Source organism: Perognathus longimembris, chromosome 1 (assembly GCF_023159225.1).
Source record: "Perognathus longimembris pacificus isolate PPM17 chromosome 1, ASM2315922v1, whole genome shotgun sequence".
Classification (NCBI taxonomy): Eukaryota; Metazoa; Chordata; class Mammalia; order Rodentia; family Heteromyidae; genus Perognathus; species Perognathus longimembris.
In genome coordinates this window covers 133,833,337-133,851,994 of record NC_063161.1, presented here as the reverse complement: position 1 = coordinate 133,851,994, position 18,658 = coordinate 133,833,337, and the positions used below count along the sequence as shown (strand labels likewise).

General features: G+C 49.0%; 1 protein-coding gene across 1 annotated transcript in view; it reads left to right on the top strand.

Moving 5' to 3' along the window:
* Anks6 (ankyrin repeat and sterile alpha motif domain containing 6) overlaps window positions 1–18,658 on the top strand; it is a 50,556-nt gene that overhangs the window by 15,928 nt on the left and 15,970 nt on the right. The window contains exons 9-12 of the mRNA XM_048337737.1: window positions 6,857–7,060; window positions 9,279–9,432; window positions 12,106–12,272; window positions 17,383–17,566. Of these exons, the coding sequence (XP_048193694.1) occupies window positions 6,857–7,060; window positions 9,279–9,432; window positions 12,106–12,272; window positions 17,383–17,566 (709 nt within the window). The remainder of the gene's footprint in view (window positions 1–6,856; window positions 7,061–9,278; window positions 9,433–12,105; window positions 12,273–17,382; window positions 17,567–18,658) is intronic.

Genomic DNA, 18,658 nt, shown 5'->3' with positions numbered 1-18,658 from the left:
GTCCAGCCTGGGGGAGTGCTCATTGTCCTCCTCTGGGAAACAGAGGTGTGTTAAGATGAGGCTCAGCCAGAAGTGACTACAGGTCCCAGCGAACAATGGCAGAACACAGCAGTTTATTTCCCTCAGGTAAATTAATTTCAGGACTGGAGTTAGAGACCTAGATTCTTTCTACCTGTTGGTGCCCCATGTGGGATGGCCTGTGTTGTACTAAAAGCTGAGCCATCTTGTGACATTTCATGACCTTGATGGGCTACATAGTCTGGTCACCTTTAAGTTGGAAAGCTTAATGACAATGTTTTCTCTCAGGATCCTTGTGATCTCAATCCTCCATTTTAAGTTTCCTTTGCATTTTCCCATGGCTTATGGGCTATCAGTCTTTCTTCAAGGCCTTCAGAACCTGAAGAACATGAGGGAATGGGAAGTCAAAGTAAGCCTTCCTCTACTTCATACTGGTGTAATGCGTCTCTGGCCTTTTCTGTTGATGGGCACAGGGGAGACCCAGGTCATAGACAAGCCAGAGTGTTTAAGGAGGATCCATGTTGCAGAAACACAGCAAAAGGCTGGGACCCGGGAGATAAGCAGTGAACACAGTGGCAGAGTAAGAGTCCTACCAATGATCAGAGCCAGGAACACAAGTAAAACATGGATTCCTTCCACCATGTGAACATAGAGGACCAAGAAGGGAAGCAATGTCCCTGGGTTCTAGGCTGAGCTATCTTGGCTGAATTGTCTGGAACATAAGCACAAAGTTTTGTCTTAAGGTGGCATTCATGTCACCTGGTCTGTGGTTAAGACATTGAGGACATTGCCTGTCTCTCCAGCTTCACCTCAGAGTTTAGTATGGTTGGCTGTATTATTTATAGTTTTATGGCCTGGAAACAAGAAGAAACAAACCTGGCTAAAACATCAGCAAACAGAAGGTTTAATAGGAGGAGAAACATCTGAGTTTCTCGTGGAGCTGTAGAAATAGTGGGTATAGCAAAAAAGAGCACAAATCCCTGTGCAGTTGGAAGGTAGACAGGCCCGTGCATTAGGTAACCATGTTGATGAACCATTTCTTCTCAACATCTAGGCTGTAGTTGCTTTCGGAAGTGACTCCATTTGGGTTCTGACAAAATTCCCTCTTGTCTGAACAGCTTTCCTCCTGTCTTTGCATGGTTTCTCATCTCAGAATAAGCTTTGCTCAGTAAGTCCTTTATTTAAAGCCAGGGTGAGAGGGCCCTCCTCATCCTATCCCAGTTTGGAGGGTGACAGACATGCCAGGTAGGAAGCTGTGCCAAGAAGACCCCTTGGGGCCAAATTCAAACAACAAAGAGATTTAGAAAAAGCAGCTTCTAGGCAATGCTAACTTGGAATCCATTCAATTTAAAAACCTAACTCAGTCTGACAAGTCAGTAAGAGCTGTCCTCTGGGCCTGACTGTGTATATTTCAGAAAAGGATCAAATCTTCAATGACAAAAGACTTAGAATAGCCATGTTTAAAATTTTGGAAGCAGTCTAGTTATTTCCATTGCATATAGTAGTTTAAGATAATAATGAAGATTGACAACATTGTTAGGACCATTAAGTTTTCCTTTTTATAATTAGGAACTCATGGGCGTGAGCCTGCATTGGCTAATAGCATCATTAACAATTTAAATTTAGAAGGCATTAACTTGGTAAAGTGTTGTTCTAAGCTTTGCATCCTAGAAGGATTATATAGGTCAACTTTGACTCAGCTGTAACTCAGTTTCCTAAGAAGTCAAAAGTAAGCAGAATAATATTCTTAAAACACCCTCAGTGTCATAGAGACTTGGGTGCTAGTTTTACATCAGTGCATTTAATCTTGACTTTAGTAAAACCCTTCAGAGCTGGGTGCTGGTGGCTCATGCCTATAGTCTTTACTTTTCAGGGAGCTGAGACTGGAGGATCATGGTTCAAAGCCAACCTGGGCAGAAAAAGTCAAAGACAATGACCAGTTAACCATCATTATGTCAGACTAGAGGCATGGCTCAAGTGGTAGAGTGCCAGCCATGAGTGAGAACAGAGTGAGAGCTTGAGGCCCTGTGTTCAAGCCCCAGTACCAACACAAAAGAAAAAGAAAAAGCTTCAGATAATTTTTAACTTGTAAACAAAATAAAGACCCACACCTAAACTTTAAAAACATTCCGTATTTAATATACATAAGACCTACTCTTACATTTTGCTACATTCTTGAACCTTCTCTGTGTGGTGTTTTTTTTCTTTTTTTATCTTACACTAATTTTCCATTTTGGAACAGTACTTTAAAACAAAGCTTCCTGTATAAAATCCTTTCTCACCCCAAAGCTTTTCTTCTTCCTTTTAGCTTTCTTTTCCAAAAACACATCTCATACATTCCTATAGCCTATTTTCTGATTCCTTTCTGTCCTTCCTTTCCAATATGCACTTTGGAATTGCTCTTAGAAACTTTTGGACTTGAACAGTTTTTCCTTCCTCCCTAAAATAAATAGTCTTAGTAGCTTCTATTTCATTGAAGACTCAGTGAGAAAAGCAATCTAAAGTTGTTTCTATCCTATATAATAACAGATTACATAATACATTTGTTAGTAGACCCATATCCTGTAAAAGAGAATTCAAATTACACTTTTGACAATATCAAGCACCAAATTTTAAAGTTTCTTTTAATTCCTCAATGTCCACATTTAGACCTGATTGAGATATGATAACCATTTTTTCAAGAGTGACACCCTTTGCATATTAACTTTAAAATAGCAGTTTAAGAGCCATCCTAGGGGCTGGGAATATGGCTTAGAGGTAGAGTGCTCGCCTTGCATGCATGAAGCCCTGGGTTCAATTCCTCAGCACCACATAAACAGAAAAGGCCGGAAGTGAAGCTGTGGCTCAAGTGGTAGAGTACTAACCTTGAGCAAAAAGGAAGCCAGGGACAGTGCTCAGGCCCTGAGTCCAAGCCCCAGGACTGACAAAAAAAAAAAAAGCCATCCTAAAGAAGTTCATACACATACGTGCACAAGAAGTTTTAGCTTAGGTATGCCCAGACTTTAATATGCATAAAATTCAAGCTCAAAAATGAAAATTGGCTATAGTAACTAGTCAGTTGTTCTCTGATATTCTGAGTGCAAGTGAAAGTTTTGTCCAGCACTTGATAGGGCAATGAATGAAATAACACCTATGCCAGGCATATTAATCTAGAGTACTCTCAGGCCTTATAACCACTCTCTCTGAGAGTGGCTTTTCCTCAGGTCAGAGGGCAGAGTGGCAGAGTCTTTCCAGGGAGTTTGAGCAGAATCAGCTCAGACTGATAGGATTCCAGAGGAGAGGAAACAAAAAGACGAGTTAATCCTCACGAAGCCTATCAGAAGGGTCAGTGGAGGGCTGAGCGGGAACATGTGTGCATGCACCAGTCTTGGGGCTTGAACTTAGGGCCTAGGCACTATTCCTGAGCTTTTGTGCTCTACTACTTGAGCTATAGCTCCATTTATAGCTTTTTTTTTTCATAGAGATAAGAATCTCAGGGGCTTTCCTACCCAGGCTGGCCTTGAACTCTGATTCTTAGATCCCAGCCTCCTGAGTAGGTAGGATTATAGGTGTGAGCTACCAATGGGAAACTTTTTTTTTTTTAATCAGCACAGCAGCGGGGCCACAGAGAGCCCCAATGAGAAGCACACATCTGTTCCATTATGTACCAAATGATTTCACAGGTATGCAGCCCCTGGGCCTGAGGTTCCCCAGCCCCTCTAGAAAGTCTCCATGGAAACAGATCATGACCCACTTTTTGACTAGTGACAGACTAGTCCTGTAAGGTGGATGGGAAGAGCCACACAGACTGTGCTAGTAGGAAGAGGAAGAAAGACCAGGGTACTATGGAGGCTGGCCAGGTGAAACAGAAGTGAACTAGGGCATCATCTAGAATGTCCTGAACAGGCCAGACACACCTGGCTTCCCCCTTCCATAGGTCCAGATCCTGAGAGAGAAACATGAAAGTCGAGACATAGGGGACCTCAGACCGTTTAGAAGAGCTCAACAGAAAAGACCCAGTGAAAGTGCCATCTTGGAGACTTCTTGATGTGGCAGTTTACAAGCTGACCACGACACATTGCAAAAAATGCATTGGGAGTAACCATGCAGCAAGAGCTGACATGTTCTCTGTCTGGAAGAAAGGGAGACAGTTACTGTCATTGCCTAGGCACAGCATCCCCTCCTAGAGTGACAACCTGAAACCTTGAGCTTAAATGAGGGAGGCTCCTATCTCCCATCCACCAGCCCGGTGAACCCTTGGGGCCTACCTTTTAAAGTGTCTTTTTAGTGCCTGGGAAGTTAGTGTAGTGTACTCTTCTCTAAATTCCCCCCCTGACTACTCCCTACCTCTATTCCTCTCAGTGTCTGTTTCTCAACGATCTGTCATATGTCTCCTGTGGCATTAGTGAGTTTCATCTAATTAAATCCAAGATACTATAAAGGGTAGTACATGAAAAGACAAAGAAGGAAGCCAGAAACAAAGGAAATGCCTTAATGAGAGAAGACCATATTTGAAATGAATTTTCTCTGTGGTGTATATGTGTGTCTGTGTGTGGGGGGTGTTTTAGTAGAGCAACCCAGTCTTTTCCTGGGAGACAGGAGCAATAGAAAGGAGGGAAGGAGGGAAGGGATGGGGGAAGTGATAAATCCTTAAAAGGGAAAATAAATGCCTGAAGGTTGAGTTCTAGGTTAGATTAGATACTAGATAATAGATATGGGCCTCTTACGTTCCTGTATTTGATATAAGGGGATTCTAGAGACTGGATAACCTTTGAACCCTCTAATAGGGGACAAACAAGTCCAATCCTGTGGCATACAGGGGCCAAACCAGTCGATCCAGATGGCATCTGATGGAGAAAATGCAGGCTGGAGATCCTGGAGTGCATCTGTGGGGGAGAGGAAGCACCTGGAAAGGCCCCCTCAAAGCCAGGCATGCCCAGAAGGGCAAGAAAAAGAAAGCAGTCAGAATCTGAAGTGCTTGCCCTGCAGAGCCCGCCCTCCCCCACGCAGACAGAGAGCACGTTTCTGACTTGTTCTGACTTTCTGCCGAAACAGACGTAGGATATCTAAATCACAGCTCCACCCGTGGAGAGAATTGAGACAAGACCTGAAATGTAGTGACAGGAAAAGTTGGTCAGGGAAAGAATACACTTCCAGCAGACTGAAGGTGGGTCTTGCTCCTAGAGCAAGAACGACTGTGGTTTTGGCTGTTATGTGAGGTCAACCCCAGGTGGTTCTTAGTTTTGTTCGGCCAGCTTTAAGCTGTGCCATGCAAACTCTCCAGAGGCACAGAGTTTCATGGTTGAAGTTCCTTCCCTGCCTGGACCCTCATCGAGGCCAGCAGAGGGCAGTATTGGCAAGGACAGGAGAGCCAGCCAAAGGGCTCACCTACAAGGCAAGAGGCATGGAGAAACTCAGAAACCAGCCAGCTCCCCAGCGGGATCTGCCCATGTGCCCTGCCAGGCCAACAGGGGTGAACTGTGGGTCCCCCAGATGTGGGAGTCTGTGCGGCCTGACACTGTTCCCATTCTTAAACAGCAGTAACGACTTTCAGTACAAAGGCAAATGTCTAGGCGTTTGGGGTGATATGATAGAAGTATCAAGAAGGAAAATAAAATCACCCCCAATCACATACTCAGTCATGGTTGGTATTTTGTGGTATATGTCTTTTGAGTATTTTGCCTAAGCATTTTAAGCATATATGAATATTGTATAATATTATATATAATAATAGCATATCCCACAGCACTTACTAAATGCCAGCCACTATTCTGGGCACTCTGCATATATTAACTCATTTAATCTGTGTGAGGCGGATGGCTTTATCATCATCCCTGTGTTGTCTTTCTGTGTTGTTCCAACACTAGCCACGCTATGTTTATGGCTGTCAGATAGGGAATGGGGCATTGGCATGGAGTGGCTTCACTTGTCCGGGTTTGTTCTCCCTGGAATGCCGCCATTAGTTCTGACTCCCCCCAGTCCCCAGTTATTCCTCAAGATAAAATACTGAGAAAGCGAGGTCTTAGGCAAAGGGTGTGAAGGTCACCAGCTTCCAGAAAGGAACGCGGTGGTGGCTTTGCTGCCCTGCGCGTCCAGCCCAGGTCTGCCCTTGCAAGGCGAGGATGTCAAGGGCAGCACAGGGACAGCACTTGCTCACCCATCTCAGAAGAGCAGCCCAGTGGGCGCGGGGGACCGGGAGGCCCTGCAACTCCCCCTCCCCTGCTCTCCCGTCCTCATTCTCCATCCTCTGGCTCACTGCCCCCAGCCCCACAGGCCACTGTGTGGGCGTGTGCAGCCATCGGTGCGGAGATGCCACCTGCCCAGCTCCCGAGGCCGGTTTAGCTGTGGGATGCCCGTCCCTGCAAAGCGCCATCTGGCACTGAGTTCCCTGTCTTCTTAATTAACACGAGCGTGGATGGAGTGGCTGCTGTTCCTTGATGATTCCCCCATCACTGTGTGGGTTTTAGACTGACCCGCCCACTTCTCCCCCATATCACGCTTTCCAGAAGGCTCCTGTGCCTCTCCCCAGCCCCCACCCTGCCCTGCGATGGGTCTTCTGGGTCTCCTGGCAGCTCGGCTCCCTCATTCTGCACCTCCCAGGCTCCCCAGTAGATATCTGTGGCTCACCCCAGCTTGCTTTCCCTTCATGGCAATGAGGGAGCCGGTGGGCACGGTTGACAGTTGAGGATGCCACCTGGGCTCCAGTCTCAGGTGGAGGGATCATCGGCAGGTGGTGGAATGGATGGGCGCTAGTCATGAGGAAGCAGGACAAACTTGGGGAGTCCTGTCCCCATGACTGGGCCCCCTTCCCTGCCCTTGGTCTGTCTGTCTAACCTCCGGCTCTCTTTTCTTTTTTCAGCTGCGGAATGGAGCCCCCTTCCCCAGACTCCCAAGTGACAAGCTGAAGGCGGTCATCCCCCCTTTCTTGCCCCCGTCCAGCTTTGAGCTGTGGAGCTCTGACCGATCTCGGACGAGGCACAACGGGAAGGATGACCCCCCCAAGACAGTGCTGCCTCAGCGTGGCAGCAGGACCTACCCCGTGGGTGGCGGGGGCACAGACGCCGTAAGTTTCCAACCAGACCCTGACATTTGCTGAGTGGGGTGGTGCAGTGTGGACAGAGGGACCTCAGACCCACCTAGTCCAGGCTCAGAGCTTGTTTTCCCTTCAAGTAAGCCATATTCCGTTGCCTAAGAAAATTCTATTGTAAAATCTAGCGAGTTTTAGAAGAGATTAGTATGATGCCATCAGAAGCGTCTGTCTCCTCTCTGGAACCCTGGAATCCCAGGGACCATGTTTGAAAACATGATCTATCTAATCTGACCTTCCCTTCAGTGCTGAGACAGGGACCCAGCCAGGGGGAAATGACCTAACAGCCAGGCAGCCAGGGGCCTGGGACTGGAAACCAGGGTCTTAGCTTCTAATTGTACCGCCATGGTCACTCAGGTCCGTGACCAGAAGCATGCAGCAAGAGACAACTTCCTGCGCTCTGCTGTTTTCTTGAGAGAACAAGATATGATTGTGCCTAGAACTGGTGTTAACCCTCAGCCTGTGTCTGTACCATCCTGAGGCAGTAGGTTTGTAGCACATGTGTAGGTTGTTCATATTGTGGGCACACTACAGACAGACTGAAGGCAGGGATTTAGGATGGGCCCTGTGGCTGTATGCCCAGTGGTTGCAGGAGCTTCTGGCTTCCCGTTGCATCTGTACAACAGGTTTGCCTTGCTTCTCCCTGCTGCCACAGGACCTTTGCAGTATCCAGTCATAGTACGAGGCCAAGAGCCTGGCCCTAGAGTCAGGCAGTGCCGGTTTGCGTTCCTACTCCTCTTCTCAGTCAGGCAGGAAGGTGCCTAACCCATCTTGAGACATCTTCCCATAATTGACCCCTGAGGACCAAGGTCAGTATCACCAGTGATTTGCTCATCCAGTGCAATGAGTACTCTGGAGCATAGCCAGCTGGCTCCCATCCCAGGGACCCTGTCAGTGTGTCCTAGACTGTGGACATAAGACAGGAGACCAAGGATAGTGTGCGAGGTGCCTGGCCAGGCTAGTCAGGAAGGCCTCAGAACTACAGGCTGGCCGTGTCCCGGACAGAAGACAGCACACAGCCTGTGTGAGTCCTGGCTGTGGTCCTCCCCCGAGGGCACTGATTCAACGGGGTCCCCAGAACCCTAGCATGACCGGCACTCACACTGGGTTTGTCTCAGAGCAGCCAACATTTCCTCTCACAGACCTAGAGGCCAGAAGCCTGAAAGCGAGGCTCCTTCTGAATGCCGGGGTGGGGGGCAGGGGGCTGAGAGGGGACCTGCTGTGACCAATTACATAGTCTGCAGCCTCTGGACCTTCCTGGCCCTGTGGCCTTGGGTCTCCACCTAGCCTCCTCTTCTCAGGATGCCCTCTGCCTGCCTTACATTTAGGTTTCCGGGCTCCCCAGGACCAGCTCTCTCCCCCAAAGCCCTGTGCACGCACCTCCCAGGAGAACAGGTGCTCAGGGAGCACCATTCACACCTCCGGGGTTAATCCTCAGGTTCTGGATTATCTTTTGGAGGCCACCATTCAGCCCACTGCAGCCCGTGTGCTCTGGGCATCTCCACTGAGCCTGCCGGGTGCCTAAGCCAGGGCTGCAGCCTGGGAGCACAGTGGAGGGCGGGGCCCCAGGAGGCTGACCGACATGCAGGCCATAGCGAATGCACACTCACACATTGTGCTGGGGAGGGGAGTTATACTGTGAACACCCAAGACACAGGGAGGGAGCCCAGCCTTGACCAGCTTCATCAGGGAGGCCTCGAACCTGGGACGACAGGACCAGGAGCAAGGAGGGGCACATGGGCAAAGGCCCTGAGGCACCAAGGGACCAGGCAGGAACCAAGGCATAGGCAAAGACAGGGGCAGAACGTGTGGAGCCCATGAGGTTGCAGACGACACGATGGGAGTACTGGCACTGGGGACCAAGGGCTTGAGACAGACAGGGGCAGCATGGCAGGCGAGCTCAAGTGCCCAGAGACGGTCACCAGCCCAGGCCGGGCTGAGGGATGACTTTTGTCCTGGATATCATGGGGCCTTTCTCTACTTCTCGGTGAATGACACAGTCAGGCCTTCTTCCCTGAAGGCCCTGATATGCAGTGGAAGGTGGGGAGATGACCGTGTAGCTTGAGCTAGCAGGCTAGCACCAGGCAGAGGAAAAGGCCGCCCAGCATGGTGCTGCTGATTGGGCGGGCACTGGTGCACCACATGTGTGCAGGAAGCAGTGCCAACCGTGGCCACGCCCACCCTGTCCTCGCAGGGCCCAGCCAGGCCGGTCAAGTTTCCCAGCCTGTCCAGAAGCCCGGCCTCCCCCACCAGTTCTGGAAACTTCAACCACTCTCCGCACTCCTCCGGTGGCTCCAGTGGAGCAGGCGGCGTGAGCAGGCACAGCGGAGACTTGCACAACCGCTCAGGTGAGTGGGGGCACGGCCTCCCGGGGTGGTGGGACAGCTACCCCGCGCTGCTGTCTGCAGATAGTCCCCACAATGACCGCGCACACACACACACACACACGAGCGCACACACACACACAGACACCTTCTTAGGTGTGGCTGGAGTTTCCATACATTAACAACTCAGGGTTGCTTTTATGCATTTTCTTGGGATGAGGGTAGATGAAGAAGAAAGGGAATAAAGTCTATAATGCTTTTCACCTGACAAAAGTTGATAATGACATTAAGGAAAATGCAAGTTCACCAAACAGATGAAGATGTGGAAGCACAGAGTGGGTCAGACATTTGCCTTGGGTCACACAGCCGGTTGTGGGCAGTTATGTGTGAAACCAGAGCATCCTACAGTTGTTCTGGGCTTGCAGCATATCTCCTGGTCCTTCTGGGACACCAGGATTGTCCAGAGCAAGCCGGCAGGAGGGGCATATGGCTTTGTGCATTGCAAAAGGGGAGTATATTTCTGCCAGAAGAGCCAAAAGACCAAAAAAGGTATCATCTCCCTCACCGAGGATCAGCATTGACATTTTAGTGTATGTCTCTGCGAAGGATTTTTATGCATAACATGAATATTTATAAAAAGTGGAATAATAATTTATTGAGCACTCTTGTCAGGCACAGTGCCGAGCCACTTAAATCATTCGCCTCCTTCGGTTGTGGGTTATCTTCTTCCATCCAACAGATGAGGAAGCTGGGGCTCAGGATAGTCAAATTACTCGCCCAAGGTCACACTACTCTTGTAGCAGAGACAGGGAAGAATTGGTAGAGAGAGCCTGTCCCCTCTCCACATGCCTTCATTGGGTGTAAACTGCTCCGTAGGCTGCTTTTCCTCGTGGTTGGAGATTGTGAGTTCTGTAGGTCAATATGCATGTGTCTACAACAACTGTGTGTGTGTGTGTGTGTGCACGCACGCGCGCGCGTGTGCACCTGTGCATGCACCAGACCTGGGACTTGAACTTGGTATCACATTCTCATTCTACTTTCTTACTTAGGGCTGGTGCTCTACCTCTTGAGACACACCTCCAGTCTAGCTAAATTTTACTGGTTAATTGGAGATGGAGTCTTACTGACGTGTCTGCTCAGCTGACTTTTTTTTTTTTTTTTGGCCAGTCCCGGGCCTTGGACTCAGGGACTGAGCACTGTCCCTGGCTTCTTCCCGCTCAAGGCTAGCACTCTGCCGCTTGAGCCACAGCGCCGCTTCTGGCCGTTTTTTCTGTATATGTGGTGCTGGGGAATCGAACCTAGGGCCTCGTGTATCCGAGGCAGGCACTCTTGCCACTAGGCTATATCCCCAGCCCTCAGCTGACTTTTAATTGAGGTCTTGCAGATCTCAGCCTTCTGAGTATCCTAGGATTACAGACAGACCCGCTGGCACCTGGCTTGTTGCAGCCTTTCAATAACCAGGCTGCTCTATTTGTGAGAGGCGACCGTATGTGTAGTCACTTCCCTTGTAGAGCTCCAAGGCAGATCCCCGATTCTTGTTCTTACAGCTAATGCTTTTCCCCTGCACCTCTACCCCAAGCTTTCTCCTTCTGGCCTCCACTGTGTGTGTGTGTGTGTGTGTGTGTGTGTGTGTGTGTGTGTGTGTGTGTGTGTGTGTGTGTGTGTGTGTGTGTGTCTCAGCATGTCAGTCCTGGGCACTGTCCCTGAGCTTCTTTTGCTCAAGGCTAATGCTCTACCAATTGAGCCACAGCCCCACATCTGGCTTTACTAGGGATAAGAGTCTCACAGACTTTCCTGCCCAGGCTGGCTTCAAACTGTAATCCTCAGATCCCAGGTTCCTGAGTAGCTAGGATTACACGCATGAGCCACCAGCACCTGGCTTCCCACTTTCCTTTTGTTCAGTGGTTTTCTTAGCCGGAGCTGCCCGAGTCCAGAATGGCCTGTGTAGTGACTGCCTGGCCACAGTTTTGAGGCTGTTGGTGTGTTGTGCCCTCCAGGTAGACATATGGGTTTGTGACAGCACCTGGCATGTGGTAAAATGCGCTCTTAGAAGTATCAGTTGTTGGGCTGGGGATATAGCCTAGTGGCAAGAGTGCCTGCCTCAGATACACGAGGCCCTAGGTTCGATTCCCCAGCACCACATATACAGAAAATGGCCAGAAGCGGCGCTGTGGCTCAAGTGGCAGAGTGCTAGCCTTGAGCGGGAAGAAGCCAGGGACAGTGCGTGCTCAGGCCCTGAGTCCAAGGCCCAGGACTGGCCAAAAAAAAAAAAAAAAAAAAAGAAGTATCAGTTGTTGGTGTCTTCCCAGACCGTAGGTATTACCATACTCTCCCTTTCTTTCTTAATGCCTCTTGGTTATTATTTCCTCTCTGCAAGGAGAGGAAAAAATGGCCACTGAGCCTGGCCCAGGGAGAGCCTGACCCAGGGAGCAGGCCACTCTGATAACCGTAGAGTTAGGGGCTGACTGAGACAATGGCATGGGCTTCACCTCTTACCATGATGCTCTGCTGCATGGTAGCCACTGCTCACAGCCACCTCAGCGCCCATGCAGAACCCTCTCATGGTCGGCTGACCCCGAGCCATATGGGAAGGTTCCACTGAGCCAGCACATCCCGGTTTCCCCGCCCCCCCCCCCCCACCTATGTAACGGTAAGCACTTAGATCCATGGTGGTCATTCCTGCTTCTGTCTTCCCAGGTGGAAGCATAGACAGTGTCCTGTCCCAGATTGCCGCACAGAGGAAAAAAGCAGCTGGATTATCTGAGCAGAAGCCTAGCCAGAGGTCAAGTCCTGTGGGGCCAGCACCGGCCCCCAGCTCAGCCGAGCTTCCAGCCTCCCCTGCCGCTGGCAGTGCTCCCAGCAAGGTGCTTGTTCCCTGTCAACTCCTTCTGCTCCTCCTGGTCCCACTTTGTGTCCCACTGTGTCCCCTGTGCCTGCGAGCCCGGACCATGCCACAATTGTGGACAGGGCTAAAGTCAGCCCGGCCCTTTCCAGCCCGCTGGTCCTGGGCTTTCTGCAGAGCACTGAATCTGTAACCTAAGGATGCGTTCACCCTACCTCTTCTCCTGGGGGAGGCGCTGAGGTGTTTTGGGTGAAGTACACCCCAGGTCCTGGCAGAGCCCCCCCCCACAGCACGGTCACATGACTGGTACCCACGCATTGTGCTCTGACAAGAGTGAGGGTGGTAGGATTTAGGGGTGGCCTGCTGGACTCAGATCTCAGCTCACCAAACTGTTCCCCAGCCCCAAGATGCTTTGATGGATGTGTGCAAAGTTCTCTGCATTCTGCCCAGTCACTGTTAGCTATACAACTCTTGCTGTTATTTGGAGTCCCTTGTGCAATAAGAGCTCCATAATTAGCTTTTTTACAATTTAGCTCCAGGAAAAAAAAAAAGGTTTCTCTTTCTCTACACATTAGCTTACTATGCTGTTCAAAGATTATTTGTGTAAAGGACCCATATATGTTAGGTCCTTTTAGAATTCAGCTATTGGAATGTTTTAGTACATCTTCTTTAATCAGATAGTAAGAATTTGTATAACTATTGTCTTTCTATTTTTGCATTTTCCGCTAGGACACTCACATCTACTTCTTAAAGTAAGTCTGCTGGTCTGGGGCTTTGGACATAGTTTTCTTCTCTGCTGTCTAAAATTTTGTTTCTCTCCAGATGATTGTTTTTTTAGTTGGTATTTAGTTGGTATTACAATGTATACACTGTAAATTGTGCTAAGTGTTGCTTCACTTGATGCGCCTGTCATGTGTAATTTGTATACAGGCATATTCGTGTGTGTGTGTGTGTGTGTGTGTGTGTGTGTGTATTCCTGACACAAACGGGTTGTGTCAAAAGATGTGTTCAGGAAAAGGTTGCATCCCTTGATCTCCTGATATGCCTGCTGTAGCCATGTGCTGGAAGCGTGGGTCGCTGTTCAGAACTTTGGGTTTGTGGGCTCCGCCCTGGCGTGACTGACTGCCGTTCTCAGGGCTTGGGAGGATCTGTTTTCCTCCTGAGAGAGCCCAGCTCTGGGCTCTTAGAAACCACTGCCCTAAATCAAAGGACAACAGGAGTGGGCTCTGTCACAGGCTCCAGCAGTAAATGAAGATATGAAGTGCTTTTCAAAGGCTCCCTTAGGAAGAATTAGAAATTAGTCTACACAACAGGAGTCTCCTGGATCTGGTTTTTGTACTTTGCTTAAAATAAGCAGCTCACTGAATCAGTAGGAAGGGCACGGGGCTGGCTTTCCCACACGTTCAGCCCTTTGGGGGGTCTCAGGAGGGCCTGGCGGAGCCTCCGCCTTGAAGCTCTCTGGAGGCCCCAGAGGCCCAGGAGGAATCAGTATCAGCTTCCTCCTCAGTGGTTTTGAACAAAAAGCACTGATGGAGCAGGAGCCTGAGGTGCTGTGCTGCTCTGAGCTGGGGAAGTCATTCACCTGCATGGCTGTCGCCCAGAATGGCCAGGACGGACAGCCATGCGTGCGCCTGGCAGGGACTGAAAGCCAGCAAGCTGTGAACGCATGTGCACACGCCACTGCTGGGCATGGGAGCTATGAAGTGGAGGGGCGGGAAGTTCAGCCACTCTCCTGCACCAGGGACTGGAGGACGATGCTGGCATTTCTGAGAATCTTGCCCCACCCTATCTTTACCCATCCCTTCCATACCCACCCCAGAGGTGCCATCCTCCGACAGGCACTGGCTGCCTTGGGCAGGCAGAGGCTGTGTCAGGGGACGTCCGTACGGGAAGACGGAGAGGAGAGAATTGTTAAGAGTATGGACAGCTGGTTGGCAGTGCCTTTCTGGGGTACACTGTGGGAAAAGGCGTTGAAGGAATGCCATAGGTGGCCTTTCTTCCTGATAGAAAATCTTTTCATCGTTGCTATGTTGATGCACACGATGGCCAACTTTTAGCAAAAATTACAAGACAAATGGAAAGGCAAGAAGAAAACTACTCCCAAGGAGCAAAGCTGTGATGAGAATAAGGTAGTGTGACCGGCTTGCTGGAAGTCAGGGAGTTTTAAATAATTGTGACTAGCATGACCAAGGCGCTCATGGAAAATGCAACACAAGATCACATGAGTAGCTTCTCTTCTTCTTCCTCCTCCTCCTCCTTCTCCTCCTCTTAGTCTTAGTCTTTGTCTTCTTTTTCCTTTTCTCCTCCTTCCTGAGTATTAAACTCTGGGATCTCCTGTTTGTTGTGCAGGTGCTTACTCTACCACTTGAGGTATACCCCAGCCCTTTTGCTTTAAGGTTTCCCCCACTCCCCGATAGAATTTTGCACTTCTGCCCAGCAATCTTCGTACACCTTTAACAGACATCTCAAACTTGACACAGCCAAGGATAAAATGAGTGAACTTGAAGATAGATCAGCAGATGAAAATTACCCTAGCTAAAACACAAAGAAGATTTATTTTTATTTATTTATTTTATTTTTTGCCAGTTCTGGCCTTGGACTCAGGGCCTGAGCACTGTCCCTGGCTTCTTTTTGCTCAAGGCTAGCACTCTGCCCCTTGAGCCACAGCGCCGCTTCTGGCCGTTTTCTATATATGTGGTGCTGGGGAATTGAACCCAGGGCTTCATGTATATGAGGCAAGCACTCTTGCCACTAGGCCATATTCCCAACCCCCACAAAGAAGATTTTAACCCCCCCCCCAAAAAAAAGTATAGCAAAATTCTGGGCCAGTGCTGTGACGAACATGAAAATAGAGAGAGGGAAGAGGAGAACAGAAGGATTATTTAAATAATTGCCTTCAGCACATGATCACTGAGAGCCATTTAACATCCAATTCATCAGAGAAATGATGGCTCACCGTTTCTCCAGTGACAAATGGGAATCGGTTCAGAGAACAGTAAACAGGAAACATGTAGAAAAGAACACACCTAGATATGCTGCATTCAAACTTCTGAAAACAAGACAAAGAGAAACATCGAAGGCAGCCACAGTCAAAAGAAATCATATTCCAAGAGACAAAAACAAGCATGACATGAAGCAGGCTTGTCAGAAACCATGCAAAGCAAAGGCGGTGTCATGACATCCTCAAATGGCTATGTGGCCCAAGCAGGGAGTGGGGAAGAGCCGCCTCCTCTTTGGTTTTTCCGGAAGAGACCGTGTAGCAGTGGTATTGCTTTCTTCCCTGTACTCATTTAATAAGATCTGCCTTCAGTTCTGGCCAAGCACTGGTGGCTCATGCCTGTAACCCCAGCTACTCAGGAGGCTAAGATCTGAGGATTAGGGTTCTAAGCCAGCTGGGGCAGGAAAGTCCATGCAACTCCTATCTCCAATAAACTACTCAGATAAAGGTGGAAATAGCACTGTGGCTCAAGTGGTAGAACAGTGCTAGCCTTGAACACAAAGAAGCTCAGGGACAGTGCCCAGGCCCTGAGTTCAAACCCCAGGACCAGCAAAAAAAAAGAAGAAAGGATGGATGGAAGGAAGGAAGGAGGTTCTATATAGATTAGATAGATAGGTAGGTAGGTAGGTAGGTAGACAGAGAGATAGGACTATTTAAGCTATCTATTTCTTCTTGAGCAAGACTCATATTCTGTCTTTCAAGGAATTGCCTTGTTTGTTGGATTTGCAGTATAGAGTTAGCAGTTTTCCTTATTGTCAATTCAAAAGTAAGGAATCTGAAGGAATATTTCCTTACCTCTGATAATATTGGTGATTTGTGACCTCTGTCTTGTGTGCTCAATCTGGCTAAAGGTGTATAAATTTTCTTGATATTTTCATTGGACCAACTTTTTTTCCTCTATTGCTTCTGTTTTTAGTTTCTTTTCTGTGGCAGTCACATAATTTCCTTCTCCTTGATTTGGGTTTCATCTTTCTCTAGTTTCTTAGAACAGAACTACTATTCTCCTTAGGGATCTTTCTTCTCTCTTCTTTGTTTTTGGGGGTGAGGGTTTAGGGTGGGACTATCTGAGATGAGGTCTTACTGTGTGGCCCAGGCTGGCCTCATTACCTTCCTTCCTTGGCCTCCTGAGTGCTTGGCTTATAGGTAGATGTCAACATACCTGCCTTCTCCTTTTCTAGTACAAACACTCAATGATACTATTTGACCTCTAAGTGCAGCTTTTCCTGCATCCCACCATTTTTTTGTTTGTTTTTGCCAGGCCTGGGGCTTGGACTCAGGGCCTGAGCAGTATCCCTGGCTTCTTTTTGCTCAAGGTTAGTACTCTGCCACTTGAGCCACAGCGCCACTTCTGGCCTTTTCTATATATGTGGTACTGGGGAATTGAACCCAGGGCTTCATGTATGCGAGGCAGGCACTCTTGCCAGTAGGCCATATTCCCAGCCCAGAAGGAAGTCCATGAGACTTTTTTTTTTTTTTTGCCAGTCCTGGGGCTTGAACTCAGGGCCTAGGCACTGTCCCTGAGCTTCTTTTGCTCAAGGCTAGCACTCTACCACTTGAGCCACACTTGGGCCTTTTCTGTTTATACGGTGCTGGGTAATTGAACCCAGGGCTTTGTGCATGCTAGGCAAGCACTCTACCACTAGGCCAAACTCCTGGCCCCCCACCATTTTAATATATTATTTTAACTCAAAATGTTTTTTTTTCTTCCCCTGAGATTCTCCTTGAGAATTGGCTTATTATTTAGGAGTATTTATTTGTTTATTTTTAGTTTACAGTCATTTGAGGGGTTTCCAGAAATTTCTGTTAGTGATTTCTCCTTGAATCCCACTCCAGCCCTACTTCATCTTTCTGTTCCTTTGAGGGTGTTGAGGTTCAGTTTTAGGCCGGGAGTTTGATCCATGTTGAGTCTCCCACTTACTCCAGGAAGGGGGAGGCTCTGTGACAATGGCAGCCAGCTGGAGTCTCCATCTGCCCTGTCTGTCCATCATCAGAACAGTATGGATGTCCCTTAACAACTGTACCTTGGTGTGTTTTATCTTTCCTGTCTGCCCGTGTTTTTCTCACTTGAATTTTGAATTCTCATTTTGTTCTCTTCCCCTACCTCCTCCCACCCCCCCACCCCCCATCTCCTCAGAAACTGGATGGTAGCCCTCGGCCTCCTTCTGGAACGTCTACCACCTCCAAAAGCACCTCCCCCACGCTCACACCCTCCCCCTCCCCCAAGGGTCACGCGGCAGAGTCCTCCCTGTCCTCCTCCTCCTCCCACCGGCAGTCCAAGAGCAGTGGGGGCTCCAGCAGCGGTACCATTACGGATGAGGGTGAGTACCTGGGGGTCCCCCCACCCTCCCCACCCAGCCCAGCCGCTCCTCACCACCCGCGCCCTTCATGGCCAGGGCCATTCTTGGTCAGGATTGTTTTTTGTTTTGTCTTGGCTCTGGGGCTTGAACTCAGGGCCTGGGTTCTGTCCCTGAGTTTCTTTGCTCAAGGCTAGCTCTCTGCCACTTGAGCCACAGCTCTTCTTTTGGCTGTGTGTGTGTGTGTGTGTGTGTGTGTGTGTGTGTGTGTGTGTGTACGTGATTAATTAGAGATAGGAATTTCATAGATGTTTCTTCCCCAGGGCTGGCTTCAAACCACAATTCTCAATATCACTTCCCCGAGCAGCTCGGATTACAGGCCTGAGCCACTGGTGCCCAGCTGCATGGTCAGGGTTTTAAGAACTTAAACACGGCTCTTCCATCTCTGTTCTACCTTGTGGGGTTTTTGTTTTCGTTCTGTGCTGGTACTAGGGCTTGAACTCAGGGCCTTTTGTCCTTGCTTGATGTTTTCACTTTGGGCTGGCACCCTACCTGATTAAGCCACAGTTCCACTATAGCTTTGTGCTTGTTAATAGGAGCTAAGAGTCTCATAGACTTTCCTTCCTGGGCTGACTTCAAACCATGATCCTCAAATCTCAGCCCCCTGAGTAGCTGGGATTACAGATGGGAACCACCAGCACGGGCTCTCCTTGTGTTTGTCTTCTCTGTGGGAATGATGTGGTAGCTCCCATAAGTTTTTGGATGTAGGCAGTCTTGTTTATGGGCCCAAGCCTACACCTGTGACACTTGCTTGTCAGGCTCCAAAACATCCACATTCCCTGAACCCTGTACAAGTCAGGATTTCTTTTTGGCTGCAAGTCAGGGGATCTTGACTCACATTGGTTTAAGGGGGGGAAAAAAAGCACATTCATTGGCTCAGTTGATGGGCTAGGCAGGGGTGTGTTTCAGACATGTCCGGGTCCAGGCGCCTCTCCATATCTGATAGGTTCTCTCCAAGCGCGGACACACAGCTTCAGGCCAGCCTGGTCATCCTGTTCATGTTGCATCCAAGCAGAACGAGTGCTGCTTTTCCTGTAGGTCCATCCAAGCAAAGCC